This window comes from Agelaius phoeniceus, chromosome 13 (assembly GCF_051311805.1).
Source record: "Agelaius phoeniceus isolate bAgePho1 chromosome 13, bAgePho1.hap1, whole genome shotgun sequence".
Lineage (NCBI taxonomy): Eukaryota > Metazoa > Chordata > Aves > Passeriformes > Icteridae > Agelaius > Agelaius phoeniceus.
Genome location: NC_135277.1, coordinates 13,897,225 through 13,916,593, shown reverse-complemented (window position 1 = coordinate 13,916,593; position 19,369 = coordinate 13,897,225). Strand labels below are relative to the sequence as shown.

The following is a 19,369-nucleotide window of genomic DNA, read 5'->3' as shown; positions in this document are numbered from 1 at the left end:
GCTGCTGGGTGTGAAGCCTTTGAAGAGAGAGGCTGCTGCCAGAACTGCAGTGAGGTCAGTCAGGACCAGCCGAGCAGGGGTTTCTGTGGCACTCAGTGCTCTGCCATTGGCACAGGAGCAAGAACTGGCTGTGACAAGCACAGATGGTCCAAGGCCCCTCAGTGCCCTCAGCTCCTGGCTGTGCCCACACAGCTTTTCTTTAGGAGGGCACCCAGCCCTGCCTCTGCCATCGGCGGGTGCTGCGTGTGTGGGGAGGAGGCAGGAGGGCCTGGCCAGCAGAACTGAGCTTGGCTGCGGGAGTTCCTGGGAAAGGACGGTGTCTAAGCTATGGGGATTGGGAACTTGGGCCCATTTAAACTTGCTGATCCGCCTTTCACTAGCCAGCTGCTGCGGGAAAGGGAGATACCGCTGTTCGTGAGGTAATCCGGGCTGCAGGGAAGAATGCTAAATGCTTCAGAGCCGCTTTGGCACCCAAATGCCTGTGCAGGCCAGAGATTGGCCTCCCGGCCCTTCCTGCAGTGCAGTTCTGCTCAGCGCTGCCGCCGTGTCCCCGGTGCCGGCGGCCACGAGGTGTCAGCGTTACCGCGCCGAACCGCGCTGGGCTAGCCCCGGCTGCCTTCGAATGCTGCCACCAAATACTGCTCTGGAGAGCCCTACCTCTCTCTCTTACTGCGGTTTCGGCCTCGGGTTTGCTTGTCAAAATCCAGTCTGGTGTTTGGAATCAACGCTCTGGCTGTTTTCTCACTACAGACAATACTTTGCTCCCCAAACTTTTCTTAAGTTTATTGGAATATACTAAGCGTGTGCTTAAGGAAGACTCCTGGTTTTCTGAGGGGAGCCTTTAACCAAAACAAGCCATTTGCATGGGCTGGGGAAACCACACCATAGCTTGGCTTCTGGCTTGGCTTTGGGGAAAATGCTCCTTTAGGTGTCTTCGTGCGAAGTGTAGTAACAGAAACATTTAGAAAACCCCTGCTCAAGTGCATTCCTATCATCTGGACAATTCCATGGTCCAGGAGAAGGGCTCCCCTCCAGTCCAGTTACCTGCCTGAGAACATGGTAAAACCAGCATTTACTATCCTTCAAGCACAAAGAAGGGAAGAGGGGATTTTTCTGCTGTGAGGTAATTATCTCGATGTTTAGAGCATTTACTTGGGAACAGTGTAGAAAGTCCTGTTATTATTTATCTGATCTATTCCAAAGTGAGGGTTTCCTGGTGGTCCCCAGCTGTTCTGTAGGCAATGCTTGAACATTCACTGACATGGACTCAATTGCCTTAGGAGATGCTTCCATCCTCCCCCAAAGAACGTTCAGTGTCTCCTGAGTATTTCCTACTGCTCAGTTTGTACAGCACTCCCCTCGTCTCTCTGTGGAGGTTTCATGCTCAGGTCCCAGTTCCTGGACATGTCTTTACTACAGAGCTTAAACACCTGTCTCAAGGTTTTGAATTCCATTTAAATGAAGATATCCGAGGTTTATTTGTCAACTGTTGCTGCACCACTTAAAGTTGCTCAGGTACAGCAGAGCATCAGGCAATTTAGGATCCTAACTACAATCATTCAGGCTTTTCCCGTGGCTCTTCCAGCTACCTAACAAGGCTCAGGTTCTTCCTAAGTCTCACCTGGATCTGTGCAGTAAATAAGAACATATTCCTGTTGTATCATTCCCTTGGACTTGGTTATAGCTGTAGCCTTTTAACTGAAGGCAGGGAAGAAGACTTCTTCCTCATTTTTTTTGCATCACTTATATTGTTGTAAGTTTATTCTGGCAAGGAACAGATATTTTGAATCTTATTTTTTATGTTCACATTTTAAAGTTTCTTAATCAGGTCTTTCCGGTGGGACTGCATTCCCTCTCTTATATAAAACCTTAAACTACACTAGGAGAGAGTCCATATTGGTGTAGATGTGAAGTTTTCTTGTCATTTTTTTCATGTAAATGAGTATGACCATACTTTGAGAGAGAAGGGGAGTTCACAGATATTCTGTGACTAGATCACAGTACAACCACACTTCCAAACTTTCAGGAATGTAATGGCTGACTTCATAACACATTACCAATTATAGACTGACACTATGGCTAATACCACAGCCAACAACTACTTGTGATTACACAGGTATGAGAGAAGAGAATCCTGCATGTGGGATGTTGCTCTGTGTCCTTGTTTTGTAAAAAAATGCAGTCCCATGGTGCAGTGGTAAGAACTACTGGGGAGGAAAAGTCTGGATGTAGCCAGACCAATGAGCTGATCTCCCACCAGAGCTGGGCTACATCCAGCCTTGGCTCTGTGCTGTGGCTGTGTGCCTGTTTCAGCTATGCCATGCCTGGCTTTTTCTTGTATGAAAAAAGCTTTGCTACAGCTTTCCTCAAATAAGGTACATGATTTGTGTAAATAGAAATCATACTGAATAAATAGAGATTATTTGTGCTTCTTTTATTTCTTGCGAAAATAAAATCTCTGCTAACCAGAGCTCTCCAGTGGCCTACAGTACTACTGGGGATTCCTACTTGTAAATAACTGGGAAAACAAACAATACAAAAATAAACCTAAAGATCTGCTTCCTGATGACAGATGACTCTTGCTTAGATACCCCGGAGTGCCTCTTACCCTGGCTACGTGTAAGATGTGGATTTGATGTGCAACTAATTAGCTGTGCATTGGGCCAGCCAAGAATGTGTGTGTGCACATGGGGACTGGAGAGGGCTCTGAAATGTGGGAAAATGAAGGGAGCTTTTCCATTCACTCCTTTACTCCCAGACAGGAAATCAGGCTTTTAGATTGCTGTGTATTTCTGCAGTAACTCAGAAGTAATCATAGGCTAAATCAATCTGATATGTCTCTGTTTTTTACAACACCCAATAAATATTTCCACCTAATTCTCTCCTGATTTTTTTTCCCCTGAAAGCTGTGGGACACAAGAAGAAAGCACTCATCTTTTCAGTGACCTCTAAGAAGCTCTAATATTTTGGGAAAGGACTTCTTGAAGCAATGATTGATATTAGAGATTATGCATGTTTGATTTGCCCTAGGAGCAGGAAATCCTTTTTAAAGCCCAGTTCCTAGAGGATATCTGGCTTAAAGTGCATGAATAGCTGCTTCTGGTATGCAAAGAATTACCTGTATGTATATAAAGTATGGCTTGGTACCATGTTGAATCAGGATCTTACTTTCCTAGAAACATTTTTAGCCAGGAGCATTTGACTTCATCTCCAGGCATACTTACGTGAATACTTCCATCCCCCATCCTGCAATGGCTGTGAAGAGCCTTGGGCCAAGATCCCTGGCTGGGTTCATGGCACAGCCACTGTTCATTCCCAAGGAGCAAGTAAGAACAATTATAAGAAGTCCTACTGCAATTGGCTCCAGGCCCTTGGGAACACTGTTATTTTTGGTGTCAAAAATAGCAAATATAGCCAGAAGAAGAACAGCTGTTGACATCACCTGGCCAAGGCAAAGAAAAGAATATTGAATTAAATACATGTAGATTCTTTCCAATAATGAAAAGAGGGGCTATGGCAGCTTTGTGGATTGGAGTGGCTTAGAGCTGGTATTTAGTTTTATCCCGCTATACACAATAGCAAAATTTGGAACTCAGTGCCTTTCTACTTCACAGTAATGAGAGGTTTTGATATCTGTGCTGAAAGACAAAGACAAGAAATGTGCTGAGGAAATTTGGAAAAAAAAATCTGCAACAACAAGAGGATTTAAAAGGCATCTCCTGTGTGAGGTCTAATGTTTGTTTCCACTTTTTTTTCCATCAATTTTACACTTTTATTGACCCAATTTTTGGTAGTTCTGCCACTATAGCAATGCAATCAGTTCCATTGATATAGAAGTGTTTTATGTGACTGTAGTTTATGCTGATAATTTAGACTAGATAAGCATCTCTTTATCCAGGTGTTGTAAAACATCAGAAGAAAAAGTGAAATCTGTCAAGTCAAAACTGAGCAGCTAAAATTAGGAAGTCTTCAAATTAGGGTTGCATGTATAACTGTACCATGAACTCTGTACTACATATGCTAATTGAGCTGATGAAGGAGATTTTCTTGGAATTACTTCAATGCAAGTACAGCTCTGCTTCAGTAAAATGCTTTGTCAATGTTGATTTTGCCAATAATTAACTTGATGGGAAAACAGACAAAAGCTTCAGCAATGTCAAAACATTCAATTTTTATACTGATTTGAAGAAGCTTAAGTTTGAGGGTTTAAAAATTATTTGGTTTTCATCTACTTTTAAGTTTGTTTTGAAACATGCATGGGTAAAGAATATCATAGGGAAAAATCTGTTGACTGATCCGAAGATCAGAACTGTCTTTCTTACAAAACTTCAAAACAATGTTTGGATTTTTTTGAAGCCAGATTGCACAATCTTTTAGGTGATGAATTTGTGTTCAAGCCGTCTCTTGTTTTTCATACCTTACTCATGCAGTATTTATTTCATGTATTCCTGAAGAAGATGGGTAAGTTGATTAGGAATATATAAAAGATATGAAACTTCACTTTTTGCTGTTGCATAAGTGGAATTAAAGGACAAAACTTAGAAATGAAGTTGAGGATTTTTCAGATTCATTCATTTGAAAAATAAATACTACAAATCTATCTGCAAAAAAGAAGGTTAGAGAAGGAGGCTTGTGGAAGCAGAAGACTGTTTTTCAGGGTATGTTAAACTGTCTGCTTAAGCATTATTTAAGGAATAATAGGTCCACAAAATGGGTTGGATTTTGATGTAAGTGGACATGACTGCTGAGATTTATGGAGAAACATTGATTTATGCTGAGCAAAACCTCTTACATATATTGCTTTAAAGACATTTTGAGTGCAACAATTAAGATGATGTATGAGAAAGAACAACTTGAAATTATTTTGCTTGTAAAATATTACTAAAATGTAACCCCCTGCAAACAGCATTGCATTCTCATTCTATTGTACAAGGGGATATCTGGCTGAAATGGTGAGGTTTGGCACACTTTTTAGATCCATGTGGTTTTTTACTGCTTGGTTTTACAGGTTCTTTTACATTAAATTTGTAAAATTAAGATAGCATGTGCACTTACCTGATCTGCAAATCCATTTACAAGGGACAGATAGGGAGCTGGATATGTTGCAAAGATTTGTGCTGTGGCATTTGGTCCTGTGACTTCAAGTTTTCCATCACTGTATTCCATAAAGGCATCTGTAGAAAAAAGCCAGCAACTGCTTGCACTTCTCCATAAACTTTTCTAGGTTTTCTGGGACTAGAATGTATGTGATAGGTCTGTGTGCTTCACATTCTCAACTGAAACTGATCTCTAAGGTCCCTTCCAACCCAAACCATTTGGTGATTCTCTGATGTTGTTTTCCTAGGAGCCCATTATTGGATTTGAGGTGATGTACTCCTCATACCCTTCTGTCTCATTTCTCCTCCTGTGCCTTGAAGTACTTGTTTCATGTACCACAACTTTCCAAATGGGGCTGGTTTTCCCCTGCTCAGAGCTCCAAACTCAGTGCCAAGGAGTATTTTCTGATTCTGAGTACAGATGTGTTATCAGCAAGTTGTGCTACATTTTTCATGATGACCCAAGAAACGCACAGCATCCTGATTGTGCAGTTGTGGATTCCCAGCCTGCAGGAATTACTGCTATTCCATTTGACAATGGTGCTGTTTTAGAATTAGGAAGATATTAAATGGGATACTCAAATCTTCATAGACAGACATGAGAAACTCTAATCCATTATTTTATTAGTGGATCTGGTGATGGGATGATACTTGTGAATAAAGAAATGGCTCCCCATTCTCCCATGGAAGTCATGGTGAGGGTGATCAGTTCTTCCTGAACCTAGGAGACAAATCTATTTTTCCTTGTTTGTTTTTTCTAGCTTTGCTTAAAGCCACAACATGAGTGCAGAGAATTTCAGTTGTTTGCTTAGATCAGGCTCTCATTTGAAGTGTCAGATAATTCTGTGGCATTTAACTATTACAGGGGGGGAAAAAATTAGTATGATCTCCTATATTTGTTTTTCTACCAGTGACTACTTTTTAGTGGACCTCAAGGAGTATGAAAGTCCTACCAGTTGTAGGAAGTAAAAACTACAGAAGAGCTTTGGAAATTATTTAGAGCAAGAGGAGGACTCGAGCAGAGATAGGGATTTGAGAAAATCCTGCACTCCTGAATATGAGGAAGATGTCCCTAACCTAGACCTAAGTTTCCCACTCTGGCTCCCTTCCCTACTGCTGCCCTTGTGGCAGAGTAGAGTGACTGCCCTGTCAACCCTATGTACATGTTGCCACTGCTGCATCCTGGCCACAGCCCTAATTCTCACTGTCAGGCTTGAGGAGAACTTATATTCAGATGAAAATCCTGTTCTAGAATTCCAGTATCTAAATTCTAACACTAACCTTAGAAAAAGTAAACAACTCTTCCCAAAGCAGTTCTCACTGTTCCTAAAGATTTTCCTCTTTGGGATTACTGTGGGTGCTGAGCCCTGAGCTGACATACAAGGGGCATTTCCATTTTTGTTCTTGCTCTGCTGCACTTATACCCAGCACGGTCTGCAGACAATGCCCACAGGAGGGAGATGTTGGAGGAGATGGGCTGGGCCAGTGGAAGCAGAGTTTTGGAGCAGGGGGTTGAAGCAAGTGATCCAACTGAGTTGATTCAGTCAGTCAGTTACTGTTTTTTCCTTTTCTGGCACACTGTGTAAAAAAACCCATGCCTCTAGGAGAGGGGGAATTTTTTCTTTTTCCCTGTCAAATATGTGCCCTGTTTATCACTGTACCTGGAGTTCATTGCCTTGGAGAGTCACCTCTCAAGGGTGGTCTGAGGTTTGGTCAGGAGGGACTTGATCTCATATCCTGTACCCTCAGTGAACGATGTTGGTGATTCTTGCCTACAGGCACTTGTAGCAGGTCTTTAATGTTTCTAATTTGCCTGGAAGATGGATAGCCCTATATCCTGGCTATTAAGTAATTTAAAATCCTTACTGAGAAATACATGATCTCAGAGTATCTGATTTCCCATGAATAATTTTTCTAAATATCAGAACATTTCCTGGAGTATTAAGTGTTTCAGTAAATTTGTAGGGTACCTGGAATGTTCAAGCCATTGTTTTTCCCTTCAAACTCTTTATACTCCTTCCTTTCTTCTTTTTGTAGCTTTAGCTTCATTCCTGCCATTAGCCCTGTGTGAACAAGAGTCCTCTGCCTGCCTGACATTCATTGAAAAATTGGGGCCTTAGAGACTGCCTGACCTCTAGTTTGTCCTGTGAACATGTCTAAGGTGTACTCACTGTAATAAATCCCAAAGACAGCCGCTGCTCCAACAAATGCTCCCAGGAATTGTGCTAATATGTAAATTGGTAATTTGGTCCATTTTAATCTTCCAGTCACGCACATGGCTAATGAAACAGCTGGGTTTATGTGACCACCTGAAAAATAAATCAAAAATTAAGTCATGTGGATGACTCAGATACATGAGAATAGGTGAAGGATTTGTAAAAATGTGGGCACTTTTGAACACCAGAACAGTACATGGTTTTCTAGATGTTATTTTGCAGTTAAATGGTGACTGCAATTAAACCGAAACAAGTTGGATGAAATCAGAGGAGGGAGGGCAAAAGCCACTAAGATCCATCTTTACTCTTGATGCTTGTGGACTGTGCTCTTTATCAGACTGCTGTCCTGCAGTATGTAACTTATAGACAACTTTTCCAGAAAAATAGTAACCTGCCCCATTGGCTGGGATGGGAGGTCCCTTACTCTGCATGTATTCCCTCTCTTTGAGGCCTTTGGCTTTATTTTTAGGGAAGGACTGGGGCAGAAGAACATGCCTTTAGTATCCCAAGCACATATTTGGATTAAGGACTGTTACTGGCTTGAGTTTGTATCTTAAGACAGTTCTGGAGTGCCCTGGATTTAAGTCATGTTTGTGTTCCTGTCTACAACCTGGGGTTACTTAGGAACTCAGTTTTCATGGAGACAAAATCAAATAATGTTAGGGCTGTCCAGTTTCATGTTGGCTGCTGGTGAGCTGTGCCTGGATGGGATCTGGGGACAGCAGTGCATAGTCCTTCACTGTGTTTCTATCTGGTTCTTGTGCTTTCCAGAAAGGTCCATGATAAGGAAACTGATAAAGTAGCTGCGCTGAAACAAAGTTCAGTTTTCTGTGAAACTTCCTTCCTTTTTTTATTCAGGAGTAGCTACATCTGAACTTATGCATGAAAAAAGATTTCAGTAATGTTGGAATTCATGACAATTTTAGTTTCTAAAGTATATTTATGTCATAGCATCTCTTCCCTCAGCAACTTCAGTCAACAAAAAAGGTGTTGTATGCTCTTGGAAAATTTCATTGTTTGCAGATACATGTTTGCTACTTAAGAAACACAAATTGCCAAATAAATGAACAGGTACTTCTTTGTAATAAAGCCCCAAATTTTGCAAAGACATAGGAGCCTTTGCTTACCTTCCAGATAAGGTCTCATTTCAGTCTGTAGGAATATCAGGAAAAAAATGGCTTTGTCTTTGGTAAAATAACTGAAAGAGCATGTCCTTTATCTGTCAAAGATTAGTGATGGAGAAAGGGCTTCTGTGTACAGTTTCTGTGTTTGTTTGCACTTCAGGTCAGTGAGTCATTATCTTATGAAATCCAGGCACCTTTGATACATAATGAACTGACAAACACAGATAACAAGCTGGATAAAACCTTCTTTGTAGCATTTCCAAATGCTGACCTAGTAGCACCAGTCTTGAATTAAAAGCTGAATTCCTCACTGTGTTTCAAATTCTTCAGCACAGAGCAAATAGATAGATGGCACCTAATTTAACAGCCCTTCATGGGAATTTTGATTAATTGTTGTCTTGTCTTTTGTTCCTTACTCTGGCTGGAATTAACAATTTTCCTTTCTTTCAACACCTGATTTTATTCCCCACCTGTATATAATACAGGGTGACTATGATGGCCAGGACAAGTTATAATAATATTAGAGGCCTGATTAACATTAAATATGGAAGGGTAAAGTCTAATTGAAGGCTCTCATGCTGATATAGGGGAGTTACAAGATTCTTGGTTCCTGTGCCACTGGTTTAAAAAAAAAGTTCACTTTGGACAGTGTGTTCCTCTTTCTTTTGAAGTTGCAGTGACCACAGTCATGGCTCTGAATGCTAAGTTGGATAAAATAGGGGAAATTATCTAGATATTGAGGAAAACTAAAAAGGGGAATTTTCCTAAATAAAAAGCTCAAATTCACCAAGCATGCAGACTATATATTTTGTTAGCATTAATTTACAATTACATAAAGAACTGATGAAAAATATTTTAGCAGCACCTAAAGATGAGAATTTGACCCAAGAATCACAGAAATTGTTAAAAAATGCTACATAGGAACTTGTATTCTGAAGTGTCCACTAGTAATCATGTGTTGGATAATAACAGCCTGTTGAAATATCTGTTCCTATTTTTTCACAGAGAAAATGCACTGCATGCAGAATCCTTTGTCATGGGAAAAACACAGGAAGCACAATACTGCAACATCTGCAACTGCTCTGCCCTGCTGGGATTGAACTCTAATTTTCTACATAATGATGGAGATGAATATCCCTTGAAGGTGCAAATGTAGGACAGGTCTTCACAGGTTTGTTGTCATGAATCTGCATTAGAAGAGTTTAGCTGCCTCCATGTAAACCAAGAGCTGTAGTTAAAAGTTGTTCAGATAATAGGAATGTGCTGCTGAATTAATTCTGTCTGATATTAAGGAACAGTTCTGGTTTGTGTCAATGACAGTGACAAGACTGCCTGCTTTGTAGAACCTAGGGCACTTTCTAATGTGAGACTTTCTAATGGAAACCTTCTGCATGGTGCCTCTGTAAAAGAATTTGTAAAGCAAAGAGAAATGGCCACAGTAATTTCTGTTACAGCAACTATTTCTAATGTCCTAATTAAACCTAAAGAAATTTGTCCAGACCAACTTGATCCTCTTATGAAGGGTAAGAAATGCCTTTATGAGACCTGGAGTACAAGGGCACCATGTGCTTTAAAGTTTAATATAAACTCTGCATACAACACAAAGTATAGTGTATTTTCATGCACAGCATTGTTCTTACAACCCATCATTTTCTATTTTAAAGCAAGAGTTTAATTGTTAAAAGCAGTTATGCTAACATTTCCAATCTTAGTTTGGCCAAATTGAACGATTGAACTAGGAGACAAGGCAGCCTCCAATATGGCACCTGTGGACACTGGTTAGTTAGCCCAGGTAACTTAGCCCCAGCTAAAGAGAGATTCCTGACCAATACAGCTTGAGCAAGTGTTACAGCAGAAATAAGGGGGAAAGGACACTGACAGTGTCATTGAATGTATCTCTGGTACTGAATCTTTCTGCTGTTTCTGCTTTCTATGATCTGCTGTTTCTGTGAATAATCAGACAGGAACAGACTTGCTATTGCCTTGCACTCTGTAAGGTGAATCCTGTTCATTATACCCATTAGTGGGTCATTCTTTCTGTGTAGCTGGCCACCATTTTATCTGGTGACTGCTGGATTGCTCTTTGTGGTTATTTCTTTAAACACAGTGCCTGTTCTGCCCAGGATCATCTCTATTGACAGGATTTTCAAAGCAACACCAAGCAGATTTCTGGTTTGCATAGAACACTTTCCATAAAAGCCAGAGGTCTGCCAAGGTTTTCAGACTGCAGAATTTGGTGGGATATTTTGTCAAACACAAAGAGTAGAAGGAAATAAGAACACACAAGGTTTAATTGCAAAACTCTGGTGTGGACTCTGCTGTAAGGGTGCTTACTGTTGCCAACTCATGATTGTTTCTACCATGAAGTGGAAGCCCTTTAACAAGGGAGCCTTAGCACTGTAGCAATAAATGCTATAGAAGAAAAAAGTCACTCACCAGAAACGCCCCCGGACACGTAGACAGCTATGGTGACTGCCATGGCAAAGCCCACCGACACCGTCATGGGCCCTCCATGCGCCCCGCGGCTCAGCACAGCCTGGCCCACGCACCCACAGCCCAGAGCCTGTGTTTGGAAACACAAGTGGAAATTCACAGCTGTGTCTGTCAAATGTTACTGGTTGTGACTTCTGCTCTCCTGGTATAGCTGCAAATGCTGTTTGAATACTGAAACGGTGCTAGAATTTGTCATGTTGATGCCTTTGCTGCAATGCACATTTGCTTTTTATTTTCCTTGTCTCTGTCACAAGGAAGAATGTCTGCTAATGAGACCTCTCTCCACACAGAAAACTGTTCTCAGGCACAATGAGGGGATACTCATCAGAACTTGGAGCCCAACAAGATTGCACTGCTTCTTCAACAAAACTCTGCATCTGCAAGTGAAATTAATTCTGTGAGGTAAGTTCTCAGTTCCAGACTGATGTGATAAGTGATGAAAAATTTATTGTAAAAGTTATGAAAGATAGTTCAAAAATATTTTAATGTTTAGTGCTGGAAATAGGAATTGAGACAACTTTCTGGTATTTACATTGTGTGTTATCATTATGCTGCCTTTATATCATATATTGCTCTAGCAAAATATTTCACTGGCTCTGCAGCTTGAACAATTAACTGAAGTGGAGATATCTAAATAATTCACATTGAAGAATTCTAAATGGATTTAAACTAGTTTGGGATTTTTTTGTTGGCTCTCCTCAGAATAAAGTTCAGTAACAGGTTTAAATATTTGCTTAAGATGATGTTTATTCAGTTCAAAAGCCTCTGCTTACCTTCAGGCATATGTTTAGAGCCTATTAAAGATGACAGGAAAGATATTCAAAGGGACAAAAACCTTGTAGTTTGAGATAGACTAGCTGATCCATTTCTGTGTCTTTGAACATCTGCTTTTTCAATATATGCCTATGTGCTCTGCTGAACAAGGAGCCAATACTCAATGGAAGCTCTCAAATAATTTCTATAGTCTGAAAACTTTTGCTTCTCTGCTGCTCTAAGTGATGTGAATCATACAATTTCTGGGATGTGAGTAGATATATGTTGAGCAACCTTATTGCTTATTTTCAGTTGCAAGGTAATTGATTTCAGAAACTGCAAAGTAATGGGAAAATCTGCCTTGCCTTAGAAATAGACTGTACCAAAATGATTTGGTGATCAAGGTTTAACAAGCAAGTCCTGCTAGAATAGATGCAATTTAAACAGGAAAATCATACTTTTGTTTCCATTATTTCCCCAAGGGTTTTAGCTAATGCCAAAATGTGACAGAAAAGCTCTCAATAAAATTACTCTCTTAACCAGCTTTTGAATGCAGACGGCGTTTCTAAGTGCCCCGAGACTGTGTCATGTGCCCAGGTGCAGCTCTTGCCTGAGGTCATAATCATGTAAGCAAACAAAACACTCACTGGTGCCAGAGTGTTGCAGCTCTGGTTATGTAAGGGTAGGGTGGTGTTAGATAGCCACAGTTTATTGGACTGGGTAATTAAAAGCTCCAGGACACAGTGCAAGCTGCTGTGCAACACATGAGGCACGCTTGTGCTAGCCCTGCTCTCACCTGCACTGCACGTGATCAGCACAAATGCACAGACAGACAGCAAACCAAAATAAAATACAGTGGAGTTGGTCACAGCTGAAATGACATCTTTTCTAGACTTCATATGAGAATTCCTAATGTGTTTATATGTTTAATATGGAAAGAATGGGTATGGTGGAATTCAGAAGAATCTAGAGGAGATGGAATTAACATACTCTAGTCATCACTTTCCAGACTTCTTAAAGGGAGTATTCCAGAAACTGGACCAAGCAAGATTTTGGGGAAGATATGACTCAGATGAAGAGCAAGCTCAGTAGGCTGCTCTGGGCCCCTGCACATACTGGGGTGCAAGTTGAATTCAGGCAACCAGCTCAATCTACAAGTATAGTGTGCACTTGTGTTCTGAAATGGCACAGGCAATATTTTGCAGATTCAAAGGCCATTCTTTTGAAGACATTGCCTCTTTCTGTAAGGATGATGAAAAAGAGAACAGGGGTAGAGGAGATGGCTATAGAAAAGGATAGGAGGTAACAACATCTATGTTTATCAACTACAAATTCACAAGAAAAGGGAAGGAAATAACAGAGGGAGGCTGTGGCTTCCCTTCCTTTATTACCAGAACTGAGGAGAGTCACACAGAACAGCTGTGTAGTCCTCTTGCATTGTAGCTCCTGCTCTGCACGTCTTAGGGAAATGCACAAGTACAGATGCATCATTTCTGTGCTAACCAGTCTCTCTTCTACAGAGAAAAGACATGAGCCAGCTGGAACACAGCTGCATGCAGTGGACCTGCTCATGTACAATGACTAAATGCTGCTGCAGGCACAGTCAGTGTGTGCCCATCCAGGGATGGGAAAACTGGAGCTGAGCCTGCAGGTCTGAGCTGTGTCACTGTAATACTCTCTCATTTGCTGACCTTTTAAGAAGGGGAGAGAAAAGTTGCCTCATACTTACTGTAGTTAGGTTGGTGCAACTGGAAACTATCACCTAATCATGTAATTACACAAAGAGCAATTTAATACCTTGTAAGTCTTTACTTGACTGAGTTAAGACCAACTAGATCACTGAGTTGTAATTAAATATTCTAAGATTTTATGCCAAGCTCAGCCATCAGTTGCACCCACATCACTCATTGATTGAAGCACATGGAGTAAATGGGAGTTTAATTTATGTAGAATATAGCCAGATCTCTTTATCTTATCTTGTCTATCTTATGTTGCCAGGTTTTCCTCTTAGCAGTTGTCTATAGCCTGATCTGCTTAAAATTACTGGAGTACTGTCAGCACTGACTTTTTTTTGTTCATAAATCATTACTGCCCTGAAGAACATGCTTGGGTGTGGAATAGCTGTCTGAACCTTCTCTACCAAAAACATTGCTTCATAGGCCATTAGATCATTCTTTTTGTCTTGGATAACAAGGAAAACAACTGGCCTTCAATGAGTCTAAGGTCCTGTTACTGTCTGGAAGCTTGCAGAATTTTCTATATCCCACTCATCAGAGAGACTAAAGATCATTTTGCCTCCATCTTGCTATTTTCAGGATTTTTCCAAATGCCTTTTTCAGTGTAAATAGGCTTTCTGCAAGATCTGAAACCACAATTTTAGGGAATCTATTTTTCTACATGGCCAGTAAAGTTTTAGACATCTTAAAGAATGCTTATATAAAAAAGCCCCCTCTCATCACCCAGTCCTAGGAGTGGTGTGCATTTATAGGCAGACCCTCTGACTGTCCCATTAAAGAGGCAGCTGAGTTTTGAGCAGTGTGCAGGGAAGGAGCTGTGCTGGACTCTGTTCATCCCCAGCTCCAGCTGTGGTGAGACACCTGCAGGGGGTTCCACAGGTGTCCCTGCAGGCAGAGAGTGGCCTCAATGGCTGCACAGCTGATGATGCTGTGCATGAGTACAGGAATTCAATGTGTTATAAGGAATACAGTCAGCAGGTGCAAAAAAAAAAAATTATAAACTGCTCACTTTCAATCATGAAGTGCTAGAAAAATAGTGGCTGTATTTGCCCTGCATTTGAAGGTAGGGATCTGTGCCTATGAAAACTTCACAGCATTCTTCATGTTGTACTGTAGTCTTGTGCAGTTCCCCTACCCAACATTAATATTTCCAAATAGGATTAGCTACTTATAAAAGCAGTAAATAAGCTTTTCAGTTTGAGGTGTGTTAAATTGGTGGTGTCTTTTCTAAGGGAGTGTGTTTCAGAACTCACTTTCATTTCCCCCCCCTTCATTTACAAAACAATTCTGCTTAAGAATTTACCTATTGAATTTCATAATAAAATGTTTTATAATATTAGGAACTTTCTCCACACTGAGATGTATTTTTGCTGTGTATTACATAGGATCTTAATTCGGACAGGGTTCCTAAACATTCTTTCAACAGGGACAGTAATGCTAAAAGCAACAAAAACAGAGACATATTAGATCTGCTAAAATTCAAGGCATTATCTCAAGAATTCAGGTTACAGGAAAACCCTTTCAGGAGAGACCAGTCCTCATCCAATTAAATGTTTAATATTTGCTATATTTTGTTAAATCAGAGAGTACTTAAAATTTTAAAGGTGAGATAAAAAATAGAGCTTACCAGTCAAGCTTACCAGTCACAGCTCTTATTTTATCATTAATGAAATGTTTTGGTGGGGTGGGGAGGATTTCTGTACGTTATGATTTAATCAAGCTTAGAGCAATAAAAAGTCACTATATCCGTTCTCCTGATGTTCTTCTGGGAAACAACCAATATCCTCTTGGGTTCAGATGGATTTTAATTTTTTTTCAGACTTGCTATCTCATAAATAAGGGGTGCAAAAACCCCCAAGCCCTTACATTTAGTTAATTAAATAGTATAGACATAAGCCTTAAAATTATTGCCATTTTGAAACCATTTTCTAGTGACAGAAAGAGACATTACTACTTGGAGACATGATTGTAAATTTAATAAAACTTTGGATGATTTGTGTATATAAAGCTTTAAAAACATATAAGTATCAGGTTCAAATTGATTTGTGGGGAAAAAATAGTGAAAATATTGAGGGACAGACTATGCTGTGTTATATAAACTGATGCTTTTAAATTTTATTATTGCTTTTGCATATGAAATAGGAGACAAATAAAAGTTTGAAATCACCTAGAGAGAATGCAAAAGTCTGCATTTTCTCATATTTTGTTATGATTAATATTGCACACTCCATCCTGAAATGCTACATGCTTTTCTTTCCTGGATTATAGAGGGCAACTGGTTTGGGTCAGTTTCTTTACTGAAGACTTTTTATTTTCCTAATAATTTTTAGAAATTCAGGAAAGAAAATGAAATGTAATATTCAGACACAAACTTTCAGGAGTGAAACATTGCCTATTGTCTCAGAGCTAGAAAGAAAAGGCCAGGCAAAGGAACCAAATCTTACCTAGCAGCCTTGAAGGGAAAATGAATGTGTTCAGGTGCTGCTTCCCTCCCACCGTACTCATTTGTTCTTGAGCTGTGATGCTTTGCTTCCTACCCCACGTGAAAAGCTTTAAATCTTTCTAAACTCCTAAAATATGTTCATTCTCTGCACCAACTCTCAGGGAACTGTAGCATTGAGAAAGTGTGCAAGTGGGCATTGCAGACGCTGAGAAAGGAGGTTTTCTGTCCTTTCCCTGGAGTGTAAGGGTGCATGTTCCTTTTCTTTTACTCCTTCCTGTGGCTGCAGAAACAGGGGGACTGTGTCCTCATGGTTAGGGATATGTGGTTAGGAGTAATTAAAATTTAAGCTGTTTGCTGTTGGAAAAAAAAATGATGATGAATGCTTTTAATAGTAAAGAAACCTGTGAGGAATGGGTTAGAGGAACTGAGTCACATTTGCCTTTAAACTGGACCATGGATTGGAGAGCTCCCTAGAATTCACTTTCAACCAGAATGGTTTATTGAACTGTTGAGATCACAAAGATATAAACTCACTGCATAGCACAAACTACATTTATTGTCTTTTATTCTGTTCTTCAACTGTTTATGACAGCTTTAAAAAGTTATTACTTTTATTACCTTTCTTTTATTTGGTGAAACTTTTGAAAAAACACCTTGTAAATTTGTGTCTGTAAAACATAAATTCAAGTTTTGGACTCACAGTTGAATGTTGGAAAGATGCAAGTCCTTCTGTAAGTCTCAGGCAGAGGTGCCTATGCTTCAGTCCTATACATGAAACTTTCTGGGGAGAAGGGTATCCACAGAAAAAAGGTTTGGGAAATTAAGTTCAGCTTACTGAAACCTCTTGGTTAAACAGTGAGTGTTGAGTTACATGCTGGGGCTGATGTTGCAGAAATGATGATAATTTTCTTCAAAGCTTTCATGTAACACAACATCTGAGTCACCTAAAAGTTTGAAATGTCATATACTGGGAAAACTAAGTTTGGATGGAAAACAAAAGATTCCCATGATTTTTCAGAATGTTTTGCTGCTACAAATATTTTGGGGTAAAAGAATAATTAGATAAACTTCCTTTCAAATTTTTCACACTGCTTAATATTCAGCTGAATTAAAGAAGGACTTCTAAAATGGAAAGGCTGTCTAGAAAAAAAAAACTGATTCTGATAATAGTAAGATTATAAAAATAACAGTATGGAAGAACATCTTCTTAACCTCAGTACAACTAAGGGTCTTTGTTAACACTTTGTCTTCTGTTTGTAATGCTGATTTAATACAGTTTCAAAAAGAAGAGTTTGTATGTCCTCACCAGAATCATTAGCAAAATGTAATGCCATCAAAATATATGCAACTATATAACATTAGATTCATGAGTGGCATCTATTATTTATTGTTGTACTATATTTTTGCTGCTAGAGACCCAGATGTATGGATCTCTGACATAAGAGCTGCTCTACTAGGTGCAAACACTGCTAAGGCTCATGTTATTTGTAGCATTATGTAATATTTTAAAAGCTGAGTGACAGATCAAAATACTAATTATAAGTAAGTTTTAATACCCTCTTATCTAGCTTTGACAAATTTATGTTCACTAAGAGCTAGTTATACAAGGTTCTGTACTCCAGGAAATTCATTGCTGATGGCAAACAAGGCAAGCTGTTAGGAAGTGCTGATATTTAATTTTTTATCTTAGACAAAACTTGCTGTAATTTCATCCTATACAAAAAAAATTTCTCCCTTTCACAAAAATTTAGGACTTGGAATTTATCTTTGTTTAAAATGTCTAATGGTTTTGTGTTAAATGGTTTTGTGTTAAATGTTAAACACTTATTTAAGGAGCAAAGGATCAACAGCTATGTTTGCTTTCATGTAATAACATAATGTAATGAGAATTCTAATGCATGTTTAGAATAAGGGATATATGTTATCCTGCAGTATTGTAATTAACATGCACTAGAATGTAGGGCCACAAAAAGTAGATACAGAAAAATTGTTTAAATTTTAATCTTATGAACTGAGCAAATCTATGTAATCCCAGTCTTGAAGATTTTTCTGAAGCAACTCAACTCTGCAACAGAGCAGGAGCGATAACTTGAATAATGAAGTGGTCAGAATATGAAAACAAAACTAAAATATTTTGATGATAAATAGCCTTCCTCATTAGCTGAGCTATTTCAGGGCTGTCATGTATTCAGTTCATGCCTGTGTCTTGAATCCTCTAAGCACACACAAAAATTTGCTTCAATGGGAGTTGCCAGAGGCTCCCCACCTCCAGTTGGAGACCAGGCTTATAGGAATATGTACATAGGAATATATATATAACGATATATTAGGAGCATATATACTCCCCACTTGTATTTATATGCTAAATGGAAGCCTGTGTTTTGTCTCAGCAAGGAAGTGAATGCTGCTCTGGCCTCTGGAGATCCTGGCTCCTGTGCAGCTCCTTTCTGGGAAACTCTGTTCAGTAAGATGCTCTTGAGAGTGAAAATGAAATAGAAACTGTGTTAGGTGAGCAGTAGCTGTTAAAGGAAGCCACATGGCCTATTTGGCATCTCCTTTTGGAACTGTTTCAATTCAGATATACTTAATGGCATAAGTCAGAGTAAATCCCATTTTGGTTGAGAGCAACGCAGTCAAGTTCCAAGGAGGAAGTATGGAGAGGGGCATGATTAAAAGCAGAGAGGCAGTTGGATGGGTGAGCTCCAGCCAGACTCTCTAAAAAGCCACATAAACCATCTATCTGATGCAGCATGGCCTCCTGACTCTCTTGTGCTAGCACACAGGTGTTGTCCCCAGATTAACTCACAGAAGTCCTAAGAGGAAATGTACTGAACCAGGAAACATGATGGAGAACTCAAACCTCCCTGGAGAGCTCTTCCTCAAGGGAGACCTTTGGGCCAGGCCCAGCTGCAGAAGGGTGAGCCTGTCTGAGGCTGGGCTCTCAGCCACCATGGTGCAAACGGGCAGGTGTTCTCCCAGCTCAGGATGCTTCCAGGCTCCTGGAGTTTCATGTTTCTTACCAAAATTGGGTGCTTTGCTAAGCAGAGAGCGTGGCTCACGTGGGCTGTGCCTGTATTATCAAGTTGTATAATGTAAGCACCTGAGAACCTGTGGATCTCTCAGGAGGGATTACTTGGAACATCTCCAGTCTGATTCACTGGATTGAGCAGCCATTAATGGTCAGCACATTTCCTGTGATTCTGGAGCTCACCTTCTACTTAATTTTCACCTGGAAAGAATTTTGTCTACGTGCTCTGAGTCCATGCTGCAAGGCAAAGTGCAGCATGCTAAGTAGGGCTGACCAGGAGATTTTATCCGAACTCTGTGCCCAGTGCCTTTCTCAAGGCTTGTTGTGTCAAATCTGTCCGACATTGCAGGCCACACCCTGAGGTGAAGCCTGGGTTTTTCTTTGATGAGTTATTCCACTTTCTAGATTTCCTGTTTGGAAAACAATGTTGCAAGACTGAGAGTTACCAAAGATGGTAGTTTAGGCTCCTATTAGTACGTG

General features: G+C 40.0%; 1 protein-coding gene and 1 long non-coding RNA gene across 3 annotated transcripts in view; one reads left to right on the top strand and one right to left on the bottom strand.

Annotated features, from left to right (window-relative positions):
• AQP9 (aquaporin 9) overlaps positions 1 to 19,369 on the bottom strand; it is a 28,545-nt gene that overhangs the window by 5,264 nt on the left and 3,912 nt on the right. For both annotated transcript variants that reach the window (XM_054641951.2, XM_054641952.2), the window contains 4 exons: positions 10,873 to 10,999; positions 7,268 to 7,405; positions 5,056 to 5,174; positions 3,225 to 3,442 (listed from right to left, as the gene is read on the bottom strand). In XM_054641951.2, the coding sequence (XP_054497926.1) occupies positions 3,225 to 3,442; positions 5,056 to 5,174; positions 7,268 to 7,405; positions 10,873 to 10,999 (602 nt within the window). The remainder of the gene's footprint in view (positions 1 to 3,224; positions 3,443 to 5,055; positions 5,175 to 7,267; positions 7,406 to 10,872; positions 11,000 to 19,369) is intronic.
• Positions 161 to 11,308, top strand: LOC143695142 (uncharacterized). Its single transcript, XR_013184090.1, has 3 exons — positions 161 to 419; positions 9,442 to 9,607; positions 11,220 to 11,308. It is a non-coding gene; the product is annotated as an uncharacterized LOC143695142 (long non-coding RNA).